The following is an 18,636-nucleotide window of genomic DNA, read 5'->3' as shown; positions in this document are numbered from 1 at the left end:
TCTGCAAAAACGCTTCCGTTACCATAATACAACCGCATGCATCCGTCATGAACAGATCCGGTTGTATTATGTCTTCTATAGCCATTACGGATCCGTCTTGAACTCCATTGAAAGTCAATGGGGGACGGATCCGTTTTCTATTGTGCCAGAGAAAACGGATCCGTCCCCATTGACTTACATTGTGTGTCAGGACGGAGCCGTTTGGCTCAGTTTCGTCAGGCGGACAACAAAACGCTGCAGGCGATGGTGACTGATCGGAGGCAAACTGATGCATTCTGAGCGGATCCTTTTCCATTCAGAATCCATTAGGGAAAAACTGATCCGTTTTGGACCGCTTGTGAGAGCCCTGAACGGATCTCAGAAACAGAAAGCCAAAACGCCAGTGTGAAAGTAGCCTAAGCTACAGATTTCCTCACTTTCATTCATCCCACTTTTCTTGACATATTAATTCATGTATATTTTCCGACTGTGCCATCATCATAAGTTTCCGTTTCCGGCTTCTTCAGCGGGAGGAGCCTGTGTACAGTGGAGGGGGCAAATCTAATGTATAGCAAATGACATGTCCTATCGTAATCTGTACTTGTAATTCCGTGTATTCACCTGGCGGGAAGTCAAGTGGTTGCTAGGCAACCTGAAATGACACCACTCGCAGAATGCACAGTAACATGGACCCTTTGAATGACTGCAGTACATGCTTGAGTGGAAACCCCCCCCATCGAACCGTCCAACACCGTACAAATGGCCGTTTTCACATATCTGTGAAAAAAATCACATTGACAAAACTATTGCACCTGCTCATTGTAAGATGAATGAATCACATAAAATCACGTCCACGCCTGTACGTCAAGCGGATCACCAATATATCTCCAGGTAGTTAGGCCACACTGTCTTTCTGAATTATTACCTGCCAGCAAGTAATGATCGTAGCTGGCCATTATTAAAAAAAAAAGGTTTCATGGTATATCATCCAGAGTAAACGGCGACCATTTGTTGTCCCCTCTGTTATCAGTGGTGCAGTCTACTTAAAAAGGGACACAAATTAAAACACCAATGCTGATCACGTTCTGTCCCATAGGAAACCCGTAAAGCGTAAAAAAAAAAAGTTATTAATGTGTATCCCTAACGGCATCTTCATGGTTTTGCCCTTCATTTCTAGTGCAACGGGAGGTTTTGGAAAAGGCAACTTAGGTTGCTGCCTGCAATGGAAACCATATTCTAAGCTCCGCCATCTCAGGCCCCCAGAAGAATATGAAAGAGACCAGGGAAGAGATCAAACTTTTTTTAAAAAAATTTGTGCAAGCCCTATGCTTGCCCCCTGAACATCAGAGTAATTGGTCCTCGTACCCAGAAAGTCATGATGATGTCCGTCATGACCTTTTCCCTTCGGAATGTTTTTTTTTTTTTTAATGGTGTAGTGACCAGTGCTAGAGGCCACGATCGCTTCAGGAGGTCACATATGTGCCATGTTCTCATACCTTGTGCTATGATACCAGTAGAGAAGGATTACAGAATCATCCGCTACTGTCCCTCATATATTTTTGACGTCCTGAGGAAGAACGTTTTGAGGCTGAGCCTGACGATAAGCTTTCACGGCTAACAGACGCTTTCCACGTAGAGAAAAATGTGACCAGGTAATAATCTGGAGGAGAGCACAAGTGATGGGGATGAATACCAGGAGGTAAAAGCATCCCTGCCGGAGAGTGGCTGCCAGTACACTGCTTGGATCCATCTGTGGCTCCGCATTGATATTATTCATTGCGTCCCTCTGGAAGATGTCATATCCTGCAACCAAATAAATGCATGGAAGTTAACGTGTGCGCTTTCCAGTCCACATATTATATATCGTATAGAATACATTCTGTATTGTATTGATCTCCCAGAAGCAAATTATAGACAACCCTTTGACGTTTAACCATCTTAGCATATTAATGGCCTATCCGTTAGGCGAGCGGTACAGTATATTGTCCTACACTGTGGTATTTGGTTCTGCTGGGGCAGTATATTGTCCTGCACTGTGGTATTTGGTTCTGCTGGGGCAGTATATTGTGCTGCACTGTGGTATTTGTTTCTGCTGGGGCAGTATATTGTGCTGCACTGTGGTATTTGGTTCTGCTGGGGCAGTATATTGTGCTGCACTGTGGTATTTGGTTCTGCTGGGGCAGTATATTGTGCTGCACTGTGGTATTTGGCTCTGCTGGGGCAGTATATTGTGCTGCACTGTGGTATTTGGTTCTGCTGGGGCAGTATATTGTGCTGCACTGTGGTATTTGGCTCTGCGGAGGCGGTATATTGTGCTGCACTGTGGTATTTGGTTCTGCTGGGGCAGTATATTGTGCTGCACTGTGGTATTTGGTTCTGCTGGGGCAGTATATTGTGCTGCATTGAAATACTGATCATTTTGGCTGCCTGGGATAAGTTTACACTGTTTAAATATAAAGCGGGGTTTGTAAATCTGGTTCTGTTCTGGACTTACCTGTATAGACGCACAGCAACCACGTGCCGATGAGTGGAGCCAAGGTTTGGCCAGGTTTAGTAACCAAAGCGACCATTCCAAACATTAGCGCAGAGGCCGCCTGTTTTCTGTGGTTTAGCACAAAGTCTTCATCCACCAGGTCGGTGACCACCAGGTTTAGTAGTTTACAAGTCCCTTCAGTGAAAACACGATTGCTGCACAGAGATAATGATGGACTGTGGTTACTGGCATGTTAACTGTTAAACTAGGAGGTTCTAATCAAACACCGATTTTATTCATCTTCACCGAGAAAGTACAATTACACCAATAACTAATTTCTATCAATGTTTTTCTACTTTTGCACAATAAAAACTTATTCAATTTATTTTTTTGAGTTGCTGAATTAAAAGACCCATAACATTTTTATTTTTCCCTCGACTGAGCTTTTTTATTAACCTTTTATTGCATTTTTTGGGAGATGAAGTGACCAAAAAATAAAAATAAACAAAACAGCAATTTTGACATTGTTTTTAAGATGTATAATTTTGTATATTTTTTTTTCCTATTTTTGTATTTAAACGACTGGCAGATACCATTTTCTGATCACTAATATAATTTACTGTAGTATTGCAGTGTACGTGATATGATGCCTATATGCCGCTGCCAAAGACGTCTATATATGGCAGACCTGGAGGCCATTACTACAACAACTACTTGGCACTGTGGCATCTAAGAGGTTAAACAAGTAGGATTGGCGTTATCTTTGATCCCGACCGTTCACGGACAGTGCCAGCTGTGTAACACAACCGGCACCCACAAGTCTAAGGGTGGGTTCACATCACGTGTTATGCCTCCGTTTGACGTATACATTACAAAAAGAAGGATACAAAAATGCAGCACACCACGTTCTTGTATCCTGCACAGTCCAGTAAAAAAAGTATACGTTTTCTTTTTTGCGGTAATTAGAGATATATATATATATATATATATATATATATATATATATATATATATATATATAAATATATACTTTCCAAAAATAGCTTGACAAAGGCCTCATTGAGTAGGCCGAAACGTTGCTGGGAATAAAGTTTTGGGGTCTTCACCCTGTCACTGAAATCTGGAAGTGCTGCCTCGTTTTTTGGAAAGTACGTATCGTGGAGGAGAAGCCGACCTCTGTGAGGAATTGCACCCAGTACACACGGTCTAACTGTGCTGCTGCGGTATTTGATAGATAGATTATATATATATAATGCATAGACCCACATAACGTTATGAGGCTGATATTTCTGCAGGGAAACCATTGCTAGTCTCCCATACAGAAATAAAATGTAGACAATTTTACATTTATCCAACATCATACACTAAACATAAGATCACTGCTGCCATACACTGCGCCCACCTGACGCTGCCATATACATATTGCATACACAGCTCTACCACAGATGACGGATTCTCTGTAAACTGACCGAGAACAGCCTGCTGTGCATAGGAAGCACAGCAGGCTGTAGAACAAAAACAAAAAAAAGATAGATAAACAGAACCAATTTGAGAAATAATTTTCTCCACAAAATAAATTAATTAGTGTAAAAAAAATAAATATATTTTTTCATTTTTTTTTTTTTTTTACAAAGGTGTCCATTTCACACTAGCGGCAGCCTTCTGCCGCTAGTGCACGCGTGCCGCCGGAGGTCCGCTCCGGCCCCATTGGCTATAATGGGGGCGGGCCGGAGTTTTGGCGGCAGCGCGGCAAACATGCCGAGAGGTGGCCGGAATAAAACTACGACATGTCTAGCAGCTAGTGTGGAAGTAGCCTTAGCCTATATTTCGGGATTTGAACTCGCAACCTTCTACATTAAAAGGCAAGAAGCTTAACCACTGAGCTATAGAGCTCAATGGGAAGCTGTGGTAGAAAAACCTCATAGTAGTTTCTCATGTATTAGGTATTCCTATACAGCAGAAGTATCATTTTATATATTTTTTTGTAATTCCAAAAAAAAAAAAAATATATATATATATATATATATATATATATATATATATATATAAAATCATACTTCCGATATATATGAATGCATAATATGTGGTGATGTTTTTGGCCATAATATATTCACAGCAGGGTAACATAACGCTCTATAGCTCAGTGGTTAAAGTTTTTGCCTTTAATGTAGATGGATGCGAGTTCGAATCCCAGCAGAATTTCAAAAACAGAGGCTAAATAAAACAAATACACGCACCAACCTTTTTAATTTGTGTAACTTATTTTTTTGTTGGGAATAGTGGCAACCCTAACAGAACCCCTGCTCCCCGGTGACCCCCATAACTTTTTAATAGTTAGGTCTACAGAGATGTGTGGGGGCTCATTTGAGGGACAATCTGTCTATTCTGACAATACCATTTTGGGGTGTGTATGATGATCACTTTATTAAATTCTCTTGGGGGATAAATTGATTTAAAAAAAATTCTATTCAGACTTTTTTTTTTCCTGTTATATCATTCATATGGGCTAACTTTTTAAAATATTTTAACCATAAACGTCCGGGAGGTGGTCCTATATCTCAGAATGGACGTTTCTGAAAGTCCATTCAGAGATCGCAGCTGCACGCTAATCGTGCAGCTGCAGATCGGGTTGCCCGCTGTCAGTGACAGCAGGGCAACCCAGAGAGAAGGCAGGAACGGTCTTTCACAGACCTGTACTATGTCAGCCCCAGTTAAAGGAGAAATCAATAAGGGAAGTTAAATGTCCCCCAGAGGTCTTGTATGATCTTATGGGGGATGCAAAGTGTAAAATAAAAAATAAAAATGAAGTGTTAAAATAAAAAAAATAAAAAAAGGTTTCACATGTAGAAAAAAAAAAAAAATTCAAGTAAGGAAAAAAAATAAAATGTTAAACTGATTTTTTAAAATAAAATAGACATATTTGGTATTGCCGAGTCCATGATGGTCGGCTCTATAAATATATCACATGATCCACCCAGTCCGATAAACACCATAAAATAAATAAATAAAAACTGTCAAAAAAAGCAATGTTTGTCACCGTACATCACAAAAAGTGCAACACCAAGTGATCAAAAAGGCGTATGTCCCACAAAATGGTACCAATAAAACCATCACCTCATCATTTAGTAGTGCCCCCCCCCCCCTACATAGTGTAATGAACCCCAGTGCCTCCCCATTCAGTATAATGATCCCCAATGACCCCCCCCCCCCATACAGTATAATGACCCCCAGAGCCCCCATTCAGTATGACTCCCAGTGACCCTCATACAGTATATTTTGGGTCACTAAGGGTTATTATACTGTAGGAGGGTAACTGGGGGTCACTATACTTTCTGGGGGGCACTGAAGGTCATTATACTGTGTGGGAGCCACAGGGGAATATGTCACTGTAAAAAAAAAATGCCACCAGGGGGCCCGCTGAGATTTATATTCTACAGTTTTCAATGCAGTACCTGGATCTGAATACTTTTGTAATTGCATGTAATTAAAAATGTTGCATAGCCACTGAGTTAATCAATAAAATGTATCTGTATAGCGCCACCTGCTGTTTTTTTTTTTTTTACTTATTTCTTTGTACTGCTCACTGAGATGGCCGCACATGCTGTTTTATCCTTCAACTACCTCCTGAGCTGTGATAGGGAGAGCTGAGACACTCCTATTGAGCTGCAGCAGTAAAGACACTCCCCTGAGCTGTCGGCTTGATATAAATCTAGAAGAGCAATGGATGGGGAGATCTCTGGATCCATGTGAGGTACAGGGCTGGTTCTAGCTGTGTTAGAAAGAGGTCATGTACTATATGATGTCTGATTTCCATTTTTTACATTAGTCATGGGATAAGCCCTTTAATTTCTTTTGGGGCTGCAAGACAGTTCCCCAAGTACCAATGCAGACACACATATGACTGGTTGTATTTTTAATTATCTCATTCTACTGTTTACCAAAGAGATCAGAAGAGCGTGGGTTGAGAGAGAGACCGAGGTACAGAGAGAGAGAGAGAGAGACCGAGGTAGAGAGAGAGAGAGAGAGACCGAGGTAGAGAGAGAGAGAGACCGAGGTAGAGAGAGAGAGAGAGAGAGAGAGAGACACCGAGGTAGAGAGAGAGAGAGACCGAGGTAGAGAGAGAGAGAGACCGAGGTAGAGAGAGAGAGAGACCGAGGTAGAGAGAGAGAGACCGAGGTAGAGAGAGAGAGACCGAGGTAGAGAGAGACCGAGGTAGAGAGAGAGAGAGAGAGAGACCGAGGTAGAGAGAGAGAGAGAGAGAGAGAGAGACCGAGGTAGAGAGAGAGAGAGAGACCGAGGTAGAGAGAGAGAGACCGAGGTAGAGAGAGAGAGACCGAGGTAGAGAGAGAGAGACCGAGGTAGAGAGAGAGAGACCGAGGTAGAGAGAGAGAGACCGAGGTAGAGAGAGAGAGACCGAGGTAGAGAGAGACCAGGCTGAGAAGGGAGACAGAGAGAGGTAGCGAGATGGATATAAAAAGATAGGGAGTGTGAGAAAATACAAACCTGGCTATAAATATACACAGTACATATATCTGGTCCGGTCCCGCTAGGAGCATGATTACACTGAGCGCCAGCTTGACAATGAACAGCCAGCGCACAACGCTGTAAACGCCATACTTCCGACACAGCGAGAGGAAATACATGTTGTTTAAATGGGGAGCAATGTATGAGATACCTGGCAAGAGGAAGGAAAAAGAAAATTATTTTGCTAATTATATATAAAAATGCATTACTTTTTGCTGTACACCATAAAACCAAGGCTAATTTCACATCTGCGTTTTCCCTTTCCACTATTGAGATCCGTCATAGGATCTCAAAACTGGAGGAAAACGCTTCAGTTTTGCCCCTATTCATTGTCAATTGGGACAAAACTGAACTGAACGGAACCGAGTACACCAGAATGTATTCCGTTTAATTGTGTTCCCATGACGCACACAAAAGCGCTGCAAGCAGCATTTTTCAGTGCTTCCTGGGATGCGCAGCAAGAAAGATCCATCATGACTCACAACGTAAGTCAATGATGCCGGATCCTTTTTCTCGGACACAAAAGTCGCGCCTTCCAAGTGTTGATTGACAGGGCCAGGCATGGTTCGCATCCTTCTGCCTGCCCTGGGGAAATCTCGCGCCGTTCGGTATTCTGCGCAGGCGCGGTGAGGGAAGGTGGGAGACGGGAGCCTCTAGGAGCAGGAGCAACGCCTCCCCCCCCCCCCTGTTCCTGGAGGCTCATTTGCATAAAATAAAAGTAAGAATTCTACAGTAACGGGGGCACGGATAACCGTTAGAATAGCAGAGTTAGGTGCAGCTGACATTAGCACATCGCTAATGTCAGCTAGTTTAATACTGAAAATTCTAATGACAGAAACCCTTTAACCACTTAAGGACCACAGGTTTATACCCCCCTAGTGACCAGGCCCTTTTTTACAAATCGGCACTTCACAACTCAAGCGGCTTATTGCTCGGTCATGCAACTTACCACCCAAATGAATTTTACCTCCTTTTCTTCTCACTAATAGAGCTTTCATTTGGTGGTATTTCATTGCTGCTGACATTTTTACTTTTTTTGTTATTAATCAAAATTTACTGATTTTTTTGCAAAAAAAATGACATTTTTCACTTTCAGTTGTAAAATTTTGCAAAAAAAACGACACCCATATATAAATTTTTCTCTAAATTTATTGTTCTACATGTCTTTGATAAAAAAAAAAAAATGTTTGGGTAAAAAAAAAAATGGTTTGGGTAAAAGCTATAGCGTTTACAAACTATGGTACAAAAATGTGAATTTCCGCTTTTTGAAGCAGCTCTGACTTTCTGAGCACCTGTCATGTTTCCTGAGGTACTACAATGCCCAGACAGTACAAACACCCCACAAATGACCCCATTTCGGAAAGTAGACACCCTAAGGTATTCGCTGATGGGCATAGTGAGTTCATAGAACTTTTTATTTTTTGTCACAAGTTAGCGGAAAATGATGATTTTTTTTTTTTTCTTCCTTACAAAGTCTCATATTCCACTAAGGCCTCTTTCACACTACAGTATGTCCATTTCAGTGTTTTGCGTTCCGTTTTTCACGGATCCGTTTTTCCATTTTTTTGTTTCCGTTGTGTTTCCGTTTCGGTTCCGTTTTTCCGTATGGCATATACAGTAATTACATAGAGAAAATTGGGCTGGGCATAACATTTTCAATAGATGGTTCAGAAAAAAACGGAACGGAAACGGAACACATACGGATGCATTTCCGTATGTGTTCCGTTTTATTTGCGGACCCATTGACTTTAATGGAGCCACGGAACGTGATTTACGGCCAAATATAGGACATGTTCTATCTTTCAACGGAACGGAAAAAACAGAAATACGGAAACGGAATGCATACGGAACACATTCAGTTTTTTTTGCGAAACCATTGAAATGAATAGTTCCGTATACGGACCGTATACGGAACGCAAAAAACGGACCGCAAAACTGAAAAAAAAAAACGGTAGTGTGAAAGAGGCCTAACCTGTGACAAAAAATAAAAACTTCCATGAACTCACTATGCCCATCACGAAATACCTTGGGGTGTCTTCTTTCCAAAATGGGGTCACTTGTGGGGTAGTTATAATGCCCTGGCATTCTAGGGGCCCTTATGTGTGGTAAGTAGTTTGAAATCAAAATCTGTAAAAAATGGGCGGTGAAATCCTAAAGGTGCTCTTTGGAATGTGGGCCCCTTTGCCCACCTAGGCTGCAAAAAAGTGTCACACATGTGGTATCTCCGTATTCAGGAGAAGTTGGGCAATGTGTTTTGGGGTGTCTTTTTACATATACCCATGCTGGGTTAGAGAAATATCTCGGCAAAAGACAACTTTTCCCATTTTTTTTATACAAAGTTGGCATTTGACCAAGATATTTATCTCACCCAGTATGGGTATATGTAAAATGACCCCCTAAAACACATTCCCCAACATCTTCTGAGTACGGCGACACCACATGTGTGACACTTTTTTGCAGCCTAGGTGGGCAAAGGGGCCTTTTAGGAGGGCATTTTTAGACATTTGGATTCCAGACTTCTTCTCACGCTTTAGGGCCCCTAAAATGCCAGGGCAGTATAAATATCCCACATGTGACCCCATTTTGGAAAGAAGACACCCCAAGGTATTCAATGAGGGGCATGGCGAGTTCATAAAAAGTCTCCCTTTCCGCTAACTTGGGACAAAAATTTCACTCTTTCATGGACTCAATATGCCCCTCAGCGAATACCTTGAGGTGTCTACTTTCCGAAATGGGGTCACATGTGGGGTATTTATACTGCCCTGGCATTTAGGGGCCCTAAAGCGTGAGAAGAAGTCTGCAATATAAATGTCTAAAAAAATTTACGCATTTGGATTCCGTGAGGGGTATGGTGAGTTCATGTGAGATTTTATTTTTTGACACAAGTTAGTGGAATATGAGACTTTGTAAGAAAAAAATAAAATAAAAAATTTCCGCTAACTTGGGCCAAAAATGTCTGAATGGAGCCTTACAGGGGGGGTGATCAATGACAGGGGGGTGATCAGGGAGTCTATATGGGGTGATTACCCCCCTGTCATTGATCACCCCCCTGTCAATGACAGGGGTGATCACCCCATATAGACTCCCTGATCACCCCCCTGTCATTGATCACCCCCCTGTAAGGCTCCATTCAGATGTCCGTATGATTTTTACGGATCCACGGATACATGGATCGGATCCGCAAAACACATACGGACATCTGAATGGAGCCTTACAGGGGGGTGATCAATGACAGGGGGGTGATCAATGACAGGGGGGTGATCAGGGAGTCTATATGGGGTGATCACCCCTGTCATTGATCACCCCCCTGTAAGGCTCCATTTAGACGTCCGTATGTGTTTTGCGGATCCGATCCATGTATCAGTGGATCCGTAAAAATCATACGGACGTCTGAATGGAGCCTTACAGGGGGGTGATCAATGACAGGGGGGTGATCAATGACAGGGGGGTGATCAGGGAGTCTATATGGGATGATCACCCCCGTCATTGATCACCCCCCTGTAAGGCTCCATTCAGACGTCCGTATGTGTTTTGCGGATCCGATCCATATATCAGTGGATCCGTAAAAATCATACGGACGTCTGAATGGAGCCTTACAAGGGGGTGATCAATGACAGGGGGGTGATCAATGACAGGGGGGTGATCAGGGAGTCTATATGGGGTGATCAGGGGTTAATAAGTGACAGGGGGGGGTGTAGTGTAGTGGTGCTTGGTGCTACTTTACTGAGCTGCCTGTGTCCTCTGGTGGTCGATCCAAACAAAAGGGACCACCAGAGGACCAGGTATCAGGTATATTAGACGCTGTTATCAAAACAGCGTCTAATATACCTGTTAGGGGTTAAAAAAAAAAATCGCATCTCCAGCCTGCCAGCGAACGATCACCGCTGGCAGGCTGGAGATCCACTCGCTTACCTTCCGTTCCTGTGAACGCGCGCGCCTGTGTGCGCGCGTTCACACGAAATCTCGGCTCACGCGAGATGACGCCAATCGGCGTTAGCGTAGCCTGGGAGAGCCGCCGCAATGACGCCTTTCGGCGTTAGCGTAGCGGTAAGTGGTTAAGGTTTGTTCACACCTGTATTAGACATCGACATAGTCCAATTGAAAAAGGCTGTTGACGACACTCACCGCTTCGCCTCTGCTCAGTTTACTCAGGAAGCGCAGAATAAAAAATAAAATAAAGGTTTAAAACTTACCAAGTAAAAAAGATCCAGTAGAAACAGAGATTCTGTCTGACAACAAATGCTCCAGGAAGAGGGGGAAGAAATTACTGTTGAAATGACAATGAAAAACCTGCAAAAAAAAGAAGCAGCAGCAGCTTAGAAACATATCCTTTATCGGATCAAATAAAGTGTTCGGTCTTAGGTTTAACGTCCCATAGAGCTCTATTTTTTTGCTGGATTTTGCAGTATGGAAAAACGTGGTGTGCTGCACTTTTCCATCCTGTGAATCGTGCAAAAATACGATGGAACTCTATAGTGACGGGTGCCACTGTACGGCATCTGTCTGAGGCATCCATTAATGTATACGTTAAAGGCCTCATGCACACGACCGTTGTTTGTGTCCGCATCCGTGGCTCCGTTCCGCGGCCCCGTATAAAAAATATAACACGTCCTATTCTTGTCCGCGCTTTGCGGACAAGAATAGGCATTTATATTGCCGGCGCCCGTTCCGTTTCCGCAAATTGCGGAAGGCAACACAGACGGCTTCAGTTTTTTTGCGGATCCGCGGTTTTAGCGAACCGCAAAAAACGGCACGGTCGTGTGCATGAGGTCAAACCTTTGACAAAAATGTGATGTGGACTCAGCCTTATGGTGTGCATCCAAGCAGAAGTGGGAGCGCAGAGAGGGTGAAGCAAATAATCAACATATGTATTCAGCTGCACTGCGGGGCCCCAGATAACCGTTACAGCCACCACTGCAGCGCAGATACAAGGTGGTCAGGATGGCCGCTGCTGCACATGCATGATCACCGGTGCTCCCACTGTCACGGCCGCCAGAGAGGCTGGTGCTTTTTCCTATATAGTGTGCAAGCATGACCACCGCTGATGGATTGCAGAGTGGTCGTAACCCCTGGATAGGAGCAGTGTATAATATGATGGGAAAATGAATCCAGCCAGCAAAGGAGGCAATATGGACAATCACAATACATTAGTAAGTGCCTTGTATTCACTTTCTCTACATGATAAATGCCATTTACTGAAGTGAGAGAACCCCTTTAATGATGTAGACAGACAAAGTCAATAAGCCTGGTGCCTCTATGTGCCTAGGAGTTATCGTTACACTTTTATAATAGGGATCAATACAGACAACGCAGAATTATCTTACCTGTACCAGGTTCATGCAGACAAACCACAGAAAATTTCGCTGTCTTGACAGCTGCTTGAGGTATTCCAGGAGGGTGATCTTTTTTTCGTGGGAATCGGAGGGCTCATCAACGTATAATCTAAGGGAAGAAAATCCATGTAAGAGAACATTCTGTATATCAGCAGACTATGGACTGATCAGTGACAATGCTAATAATACCTATTTCTTAGCATTACTGCCCCTTATGAATGGTCACCTTGCTTTCCCAGGTAAGGCTACTTTCACACTAGAGTTTTTTGAGGATACGTCATGGATCTGCAAAAACGCTTCCGTTACAATAATACAACCGCATGCATCCGGATCCAGTTGTATTATGTCTTCTATAGCCATGACTGATCCGTCTTGAACACCATTGAAAGTCAATGGGGGACGGATCCGTTTTCTATTGTGCCAGAGAAAACGGATCCATCCTGGCACACAATGTAAGTCAATGGGGACGGATCCATTTTCTCACAATCTGGCACAATAGAAAACGGATCAGTCCCCCATTGACTTTCAATGGTGTTCAAGACGGATCAGTCATGGCTATAGAAGACATAATACAACCGGATCCGTTCATGACGGATGCATGCGGTTGTATTATTGTAACGGAAGCTTGGCTCCGCTTCGTCAGGCGGACCGCAAAACGCTGCAGGCCTCCAGAGCGGAATGGAGATTCAGATTCAGAATGCATTAGGGCAAAACTTATCCGTTTTGGACCGCTTGTGAGAGCCCTGAACGGATCTCACAAATGTAAAGCCAAAACGCCAGTGTGAAAGTAGACTAACAAATATGGCTAGAACTCAATCATATGTATAGTCACCCAGTATTCCCAGCAGCTGACCCCTCAGGCCTGCTGGTTCAGTTTAATGTATGAGTTATTTCTATGGTAAAGCACAATGGGGCACATTTACTAAGTGACTTGCGACTATTGTAGTCACATCGTGTGCTGTTCACATCCGTACTTCCGTTCCGTGGCCCCGCAGAAAAAACAGAGCATGTCCTATTCTTGTTCGCAATTGCAGATAAGAATAGGCATTTCTATCATAGGGCTGGCTGGTATCAGTGTTTTGTGGATCCGCAATTTGCTGACCGCAAAACACCTACGGTCGTCTGAATGAGCCCTAACCATGACTCTTCTGGAGCAGCCGTAACTCTTTTCCAAATCTGGGCTGTGATAATTATAATGTTGGTTTTTGGAAACCACTTACTTTAAAGAGGACCTTTCATTGGTCCAAACATTGTAAGATAACTATCTGGACATGTAGAGCGGCGCCCCGGGATCTCACTGCACTTACTATTATTCCGGGGCACCGCTCTGTTCGCCCGCTGTGGCCCAGTTACCTTCTCCCGCGCTGTGTGGTAATTGCTACTATCGGTTCACCAGGGAGGAGTCTGCCCTGTTTCCCCCTGGGCGTTCCTTTCTCCCAGGCTGTGAGCTCTGCGCTGTGATTGGACAGCGCTACAGCCTGGGAGAAGGAACGCCCAAGGAGAAAAAGGGCAGACTCCTCCCAGTGTTACCAAGTCAGCGAAAATACCGGGGGACATAGCGGGAGAACGTAGCGGCGCCCCGGAATAATAGTAAGTGCAGTGAGATCCCGGGGCGCCGCTCTACACAGCCTGATAGTTATCTTACAATGTTTGGACTGATGAAAGGTCCTCTTTAAGAGTGACAGAGCACTTAATCAGTGGATCGTTCACTACTTTATGCCGCCCTCAGTCGACTTACAAAAAAGCCGTTGCTCTAATGCTTGTACAGCCAACATCTATGCCCTCCGACTCCCCTATAAACATGGACACTCAACTTTGCTGAGCTGAGAGGGAAACAAGCCAATGCCAGATACCTCTGGTAGCGGCTTATCCCCTGTGAAATTACAACATGCCCAATCTCTTTTTTTCTTGACTTTAGAGGAGAACTGGAAGACACGTTACATAGTCAGCCAGTCCAGCTAATATCTGGAGGCCGACATTTCTTTAATGTGTATGGGCACGTAAAGCAGTTTTCCAGTTTAATATGGATGATTAATCTTTAGGAAAGGCCGTATCCCAAGGATAGGTCATCAATTATTAAATATTTTTGGGTGATTTTATATTTTATAGGACATTCTCCATCAGATACTGTTCAGTTGCTTTTATTCTATTTAGTTTTGAGCTGGGACGACCATTAACGCCATACTGAGGGACACACCCTAGGGTGTATGTAGGAATTCCCTAGATGTTGTGCAAGACGACTTATCAATCCTTTATATTTCACAAGCTCAAAACGATTTATTGCCAGAGAAGTAGCACTTAAGATGACACAAGAGGCCCACGTACAATAGCCATGATGAGTAACGTGTCACTTATGAGAAGTACGAACAAACTGACTGGTTGGCTTGTAGGATATGTTGTCATGGGGATCCGGGCTTAGCCACTTCTTTACATGCGGCCTGCACCAGTCTGACCATGTGTCTCCTATGTGCGTTGCTATAATCCTAATCTCTTCTGAAAAACAGCCACATTCTCTCCATGCTGTACATAAAAGCCGATAACAAACAAGGGGCATGTAAAACCCTGAGAACGACCTATAGGCCTCAAGAGGTGTTTGTGCGGAACATTGTGTAAGGAATGTTCTAGGTGTCTGTGTGCACTTGCACTCAAGCAATGCCGTTTCTGTAGCAAACACAAGTGTGATCTTCCATATCTTCAATGCAAATACAGTCCTGATCAAAAGTTTAAGACCACTTGAAAAATGGCAAAAAATCATATTTTACATAGTTGGATCTTAACAAGGTTCCAAGTAGAGCTTCAACATGCAACAAGAAGAAATGAGAGTGAGAAAACATTTTTTGAGCATTCAATTAATTGAAAATAACGATTAAACTGAAACAGGCTGTTTTTCAGCTGATCCAAATTTTAGGACCACAAATCTGTGCAAAGATGTGGATTCATTGTCATTTTCTGTCAGGTAGTCACACGTTGTGATGGCAAAGGCAAAAAAACTCTCCCTTTTGGTCGGGTTGTTCAACTGCATAAGCAGGGTCTCTCACAGCGCGCCATCTCTGCTGAGGTGGGACGCAGTAAGACAGTCATTTGGAATTTCTTAAATGATCCTGAGGGTTATGGAACAAAAAAGTCAAGTGGAAGACCCAAAAAAATTTCATCAGCACTGAGCCGGAGGATCCAATTGGCTGTCCGTCAAGACACTGGACGATCCTCGACCCAAATTTAGGCCCTTACTGGTGCTGACAGCAGCCCCATAACCATCAGACGGCATCTGAGACTGAAGGGCTTCAAAAACAAAAAACGTCTTCAAAGACCTTGTCTCCTTGAACGCCACAGAACTGCTCGTTTGGACTTTGCAAGAGAGCACCAAACATGGGACATTCAAAGGTGGAAGAAAGTTTTATTCTCTGATGAGAATTTTTTTTAACCTTGATGGTCCTGATGGTTTCCAACGTTACTGGCATGACAAGCAGATCCCACCTGAGATGTTTTCTACGCGCCACAGTGGAGGGGGCGCCATAATGGTCTGGGGTGCTTTTTCCTTCAGTGGAACAATGGAGCTTCAGGAAGTGCAGGGGCGTCAAACGGCCGCTGGCTATGTCCAGATGTTACAGAGAGCATTCCTCATGACTGAGGGCCCTCGTCTGTGTGGTAACGACTGGGTTTTTCAACAGGACAACGCTACAGTACACAATGCCCGCAGGACAAGGGACTTCTTCCAGGAGAATAACATCACTCTTTTGGCCCATCCGCCGTGTTCCCCTGATCTAAATCCAATTGAGAACCTTTGGGGATGGATAGCAAGGGAAGTTTACAAAAATGGACAACAGTTCCAGACAGTAGATGGCCTTCGTGCGGCCGTCTTCACCACTTGGAGAAATGTTCCCACTCACCTCATGGAAACGCTTGCATCAAGCATGCCGAAACGAATTTTTGAAGTGATAAAAAATAAGGGCGTAGCTACTCATTACTGAGTTCATGTTTGGAAGTTGGATTTCTGTTTTGGGGGGCTTTAGGTTTATTTTGGAGATGTGGTCCTAAACTTTTGATCAGCTGAAAAACAGCCTGTTTCAGTTTATTCGTTGTTTTCATTAAATTGAATGATAAAAAAATGTTTTGTCTCACTCTCATTTCTTCTTGTTGCATGTTGAAGCTCTACTTGGAACCTTGTTAAGATCCAGCCATGCTAAATATGATTTTTTGCCATTTTTCAAGTGGTCTTAAACTTTTGATCAGGACTGTATAAGAAGCACAAAACAAAAAAGCCCTTTACAGAAGCACCTCATATGCACCCAAGGGTGTGTTTCTGAGCACTGCTGTACAGAAGCCCAACCACTGAGGTCTAATGGAAAAAGGCCTCTTTTGGAAGATTATGATTAAAGGTGTTTTCCAACTCTTTGTAAGTGAGGATCTATCTTCTCAATAAGGGTGCATTCACATGACCATTGGTATATTTACGGATGACATCCATGCGACGTCCGTGTTGCATCTGTTTTTTTTTTTTTTTTTTGCAGACCCATTATAAGAGTGCCTATTCTTGCCCACAAAATGGACAAAAATAGGACATGTTCTATCTTTCTTGCACCGACATACAGATTTGGACAGTACACGGTGTGATTGAAATGAATGGGTCTGCATACTATCTGCAAAAAATGCACATCGGATGCAGAACAAAAATACTGTTGTGTGAATGGCACCTTAGTCATAAGCATCTGATCGGTGGGGGCCAGGCACCTGGACACCCGCCGATCAGCTATTTGGGAAGGCAGCAGCGTACATTGTATAGCAGCTGTGCTTGGCATTGCAAATCAGCCCTATTCACTTGAATGGGACTGAGCTGCGCCTAGGCCATGTGACCGATGAACGTGACGTCACTGGCCTAGAGTAAGCAGCGAAAAGACCGCGGCGCTCACAGGACCGCCGGTGCCTTCTCAAACAGCTGATCAGAAGGGGTGCCAGATGTCGGACCCCCATGATCAGATACTGATGACCTATCCATCAGTTAAAAAGTGTTGGAAAGCCTCTTTAAAGGGGTATTCAGGTCTAAAGCAATTTACACTTGCCCACTGGATAGGTGGGGGTCTAAACGCAGGGACCCTACGAATTGCCAGAACTGGGAACCTCAGTCTTCGGCTTTAAAGAGTGTGAATGGAGCAATGATCAAGAATGTGCTCCCTTGCTTTTACCAAAGTCTATGGCACTGACAAGCCAAGCTATCGAGCATTCATCACCTATTCAGTGGACAGGATTTTTTATTATAAGTAGTTACTAAAGTACATGTCAAAAGAAGGGACAGCATCTCTTTAAGCCATGAAAGCACAACATTGTTACACCCCCCCCCCCTCCGCCGGGATCTGCAACACAACCCTATTCATGTGAATTGGGCTTTGTTGCAGTTTCTTGCACGGGAGGTGGATGGATGTGCTGCTATGCAACCAAACAACGGATCACTGGGGGTCACCATAGGTTGGTTCTAGACATACGATATAGTATTATCACATGGGAAAACCCTTCAAATATTTTTCAGCTACATCGCACAGTGCTTCACTTACTCTTTTAATAAGCAATCCTGGCTCTCGGCAGATTTTCCTCCCGTTTGAAAGCGCTGCCGGAGCAGCCAAGTGGAAACTGTGAATCCAAGGGCGGACAAAGCTGCTAGGAAGACACAGAATATTCGAAAGGAGAAAAAGTCTTCTTTATTCCAGACGGTATAAGAGGCAAACACAGACAGGGAGCCAATAGCACTGAACAGCGAGCAGTGAAAGTTCAATCTCGTCCTCTCTGCTGCTGAGACTGCAAGGTCTGCCAGCAAGGCATTATGGTTCAGGTCTACCATGGTGAGGAAACTGTCGTACAGGCAAAGACAGATGAGGAACTGTAAACCTGGATGAGCCCATGACACCCAGAATGCCAGGAAAGAAAGTGCAAATAGTGGTCCATTTCTGCTCAAGGCACTCAGCCTCTTTAGCACCACGTCAGGAGTGTCCACGCTGGACCTACAAGACAAGAATATACTTAGACGAAATTCACAAGATGGCTGTTTTTAGAACCAATTGAGGTCAATAGGGCTATTTCATATGGCCGTTTTTCTAACGGCCAGTGAATAGCGGTCATCAAAATATAAGACATGTCCTATTTTTCGCCATGTTCACAGCCAGGCGGACCCCACTGAAATCAATGGGACTGTTTTTAACGGCCGTCAGACAGGAGTGCACCCCTCAAAACAGCCGTTAAACAGGTACACTAGTGAAAAATGGTCTTTTACAGGTTAAAATAAAATGACATGTTAAAACCCAACATGACCTATCCTTCACTGCCAGCAGACTGGGGGAG

General features: G+C 43.7%; 1 protein-coding gene across 2 annotated transcripts in view; it reads right to left on the bottom strand.

Annotated features, from left to right (window-relative positions):
• Positions 1-322: 322 nt before the first annotated feature.
• The window catches only part of MFSD13A (major facilitator superfamily domain containing 13A), a 62,423-nt gene continuing 44,109 nt past the window's right edge, over positions 323-18,636 (bottom strand). For both annotated transcript variants that reach the window (XM_040437860.1, XM_040437859.1), the window contains exons 4-9: positions 17,856-18,299; positions 12,301-12,418; positions 11,170-11,266; positions 6,956-7,127; positions 2,474-2,667; positions 323-1,782 (exon numbers count right to left, since the gene is read on the bottom strand). In XM_040437860.1, the coding sequence (XP_040293794.1) occupies positions 1,529-1,782; positions 2,474-2,667; positions 6,956-7,127; positions 11,170-11,266; positions 12,301-12,418; positions 17,856-18,299 (1,279 nt within the window). In that variant the 3' untranslated portion in view covers positions 323-1,528. The remainder of the gene's footprint in view (positions 1,783-2,473; positions 2,668-6,955; positions 7,128-11,169; positions 11,267-12,300; positions 12,419-17,855; positions 18,300-18,636) is intronic.

Source organism: Bufo bufo, chromosome 6, assembly GCF_905171765.1.
Source record: "Bufo bufo chromosome 6, aBufBuf1.1, whole genome shotgun sequence".
NCBI lineage: Eukaryota > Metazoa > Chordata > Amphibia > Anura > Bufonidae > Bufo > Bufo bufo.
This window is presented reverse-complemented; position numbering and strand designations above follow the sequence as displayed.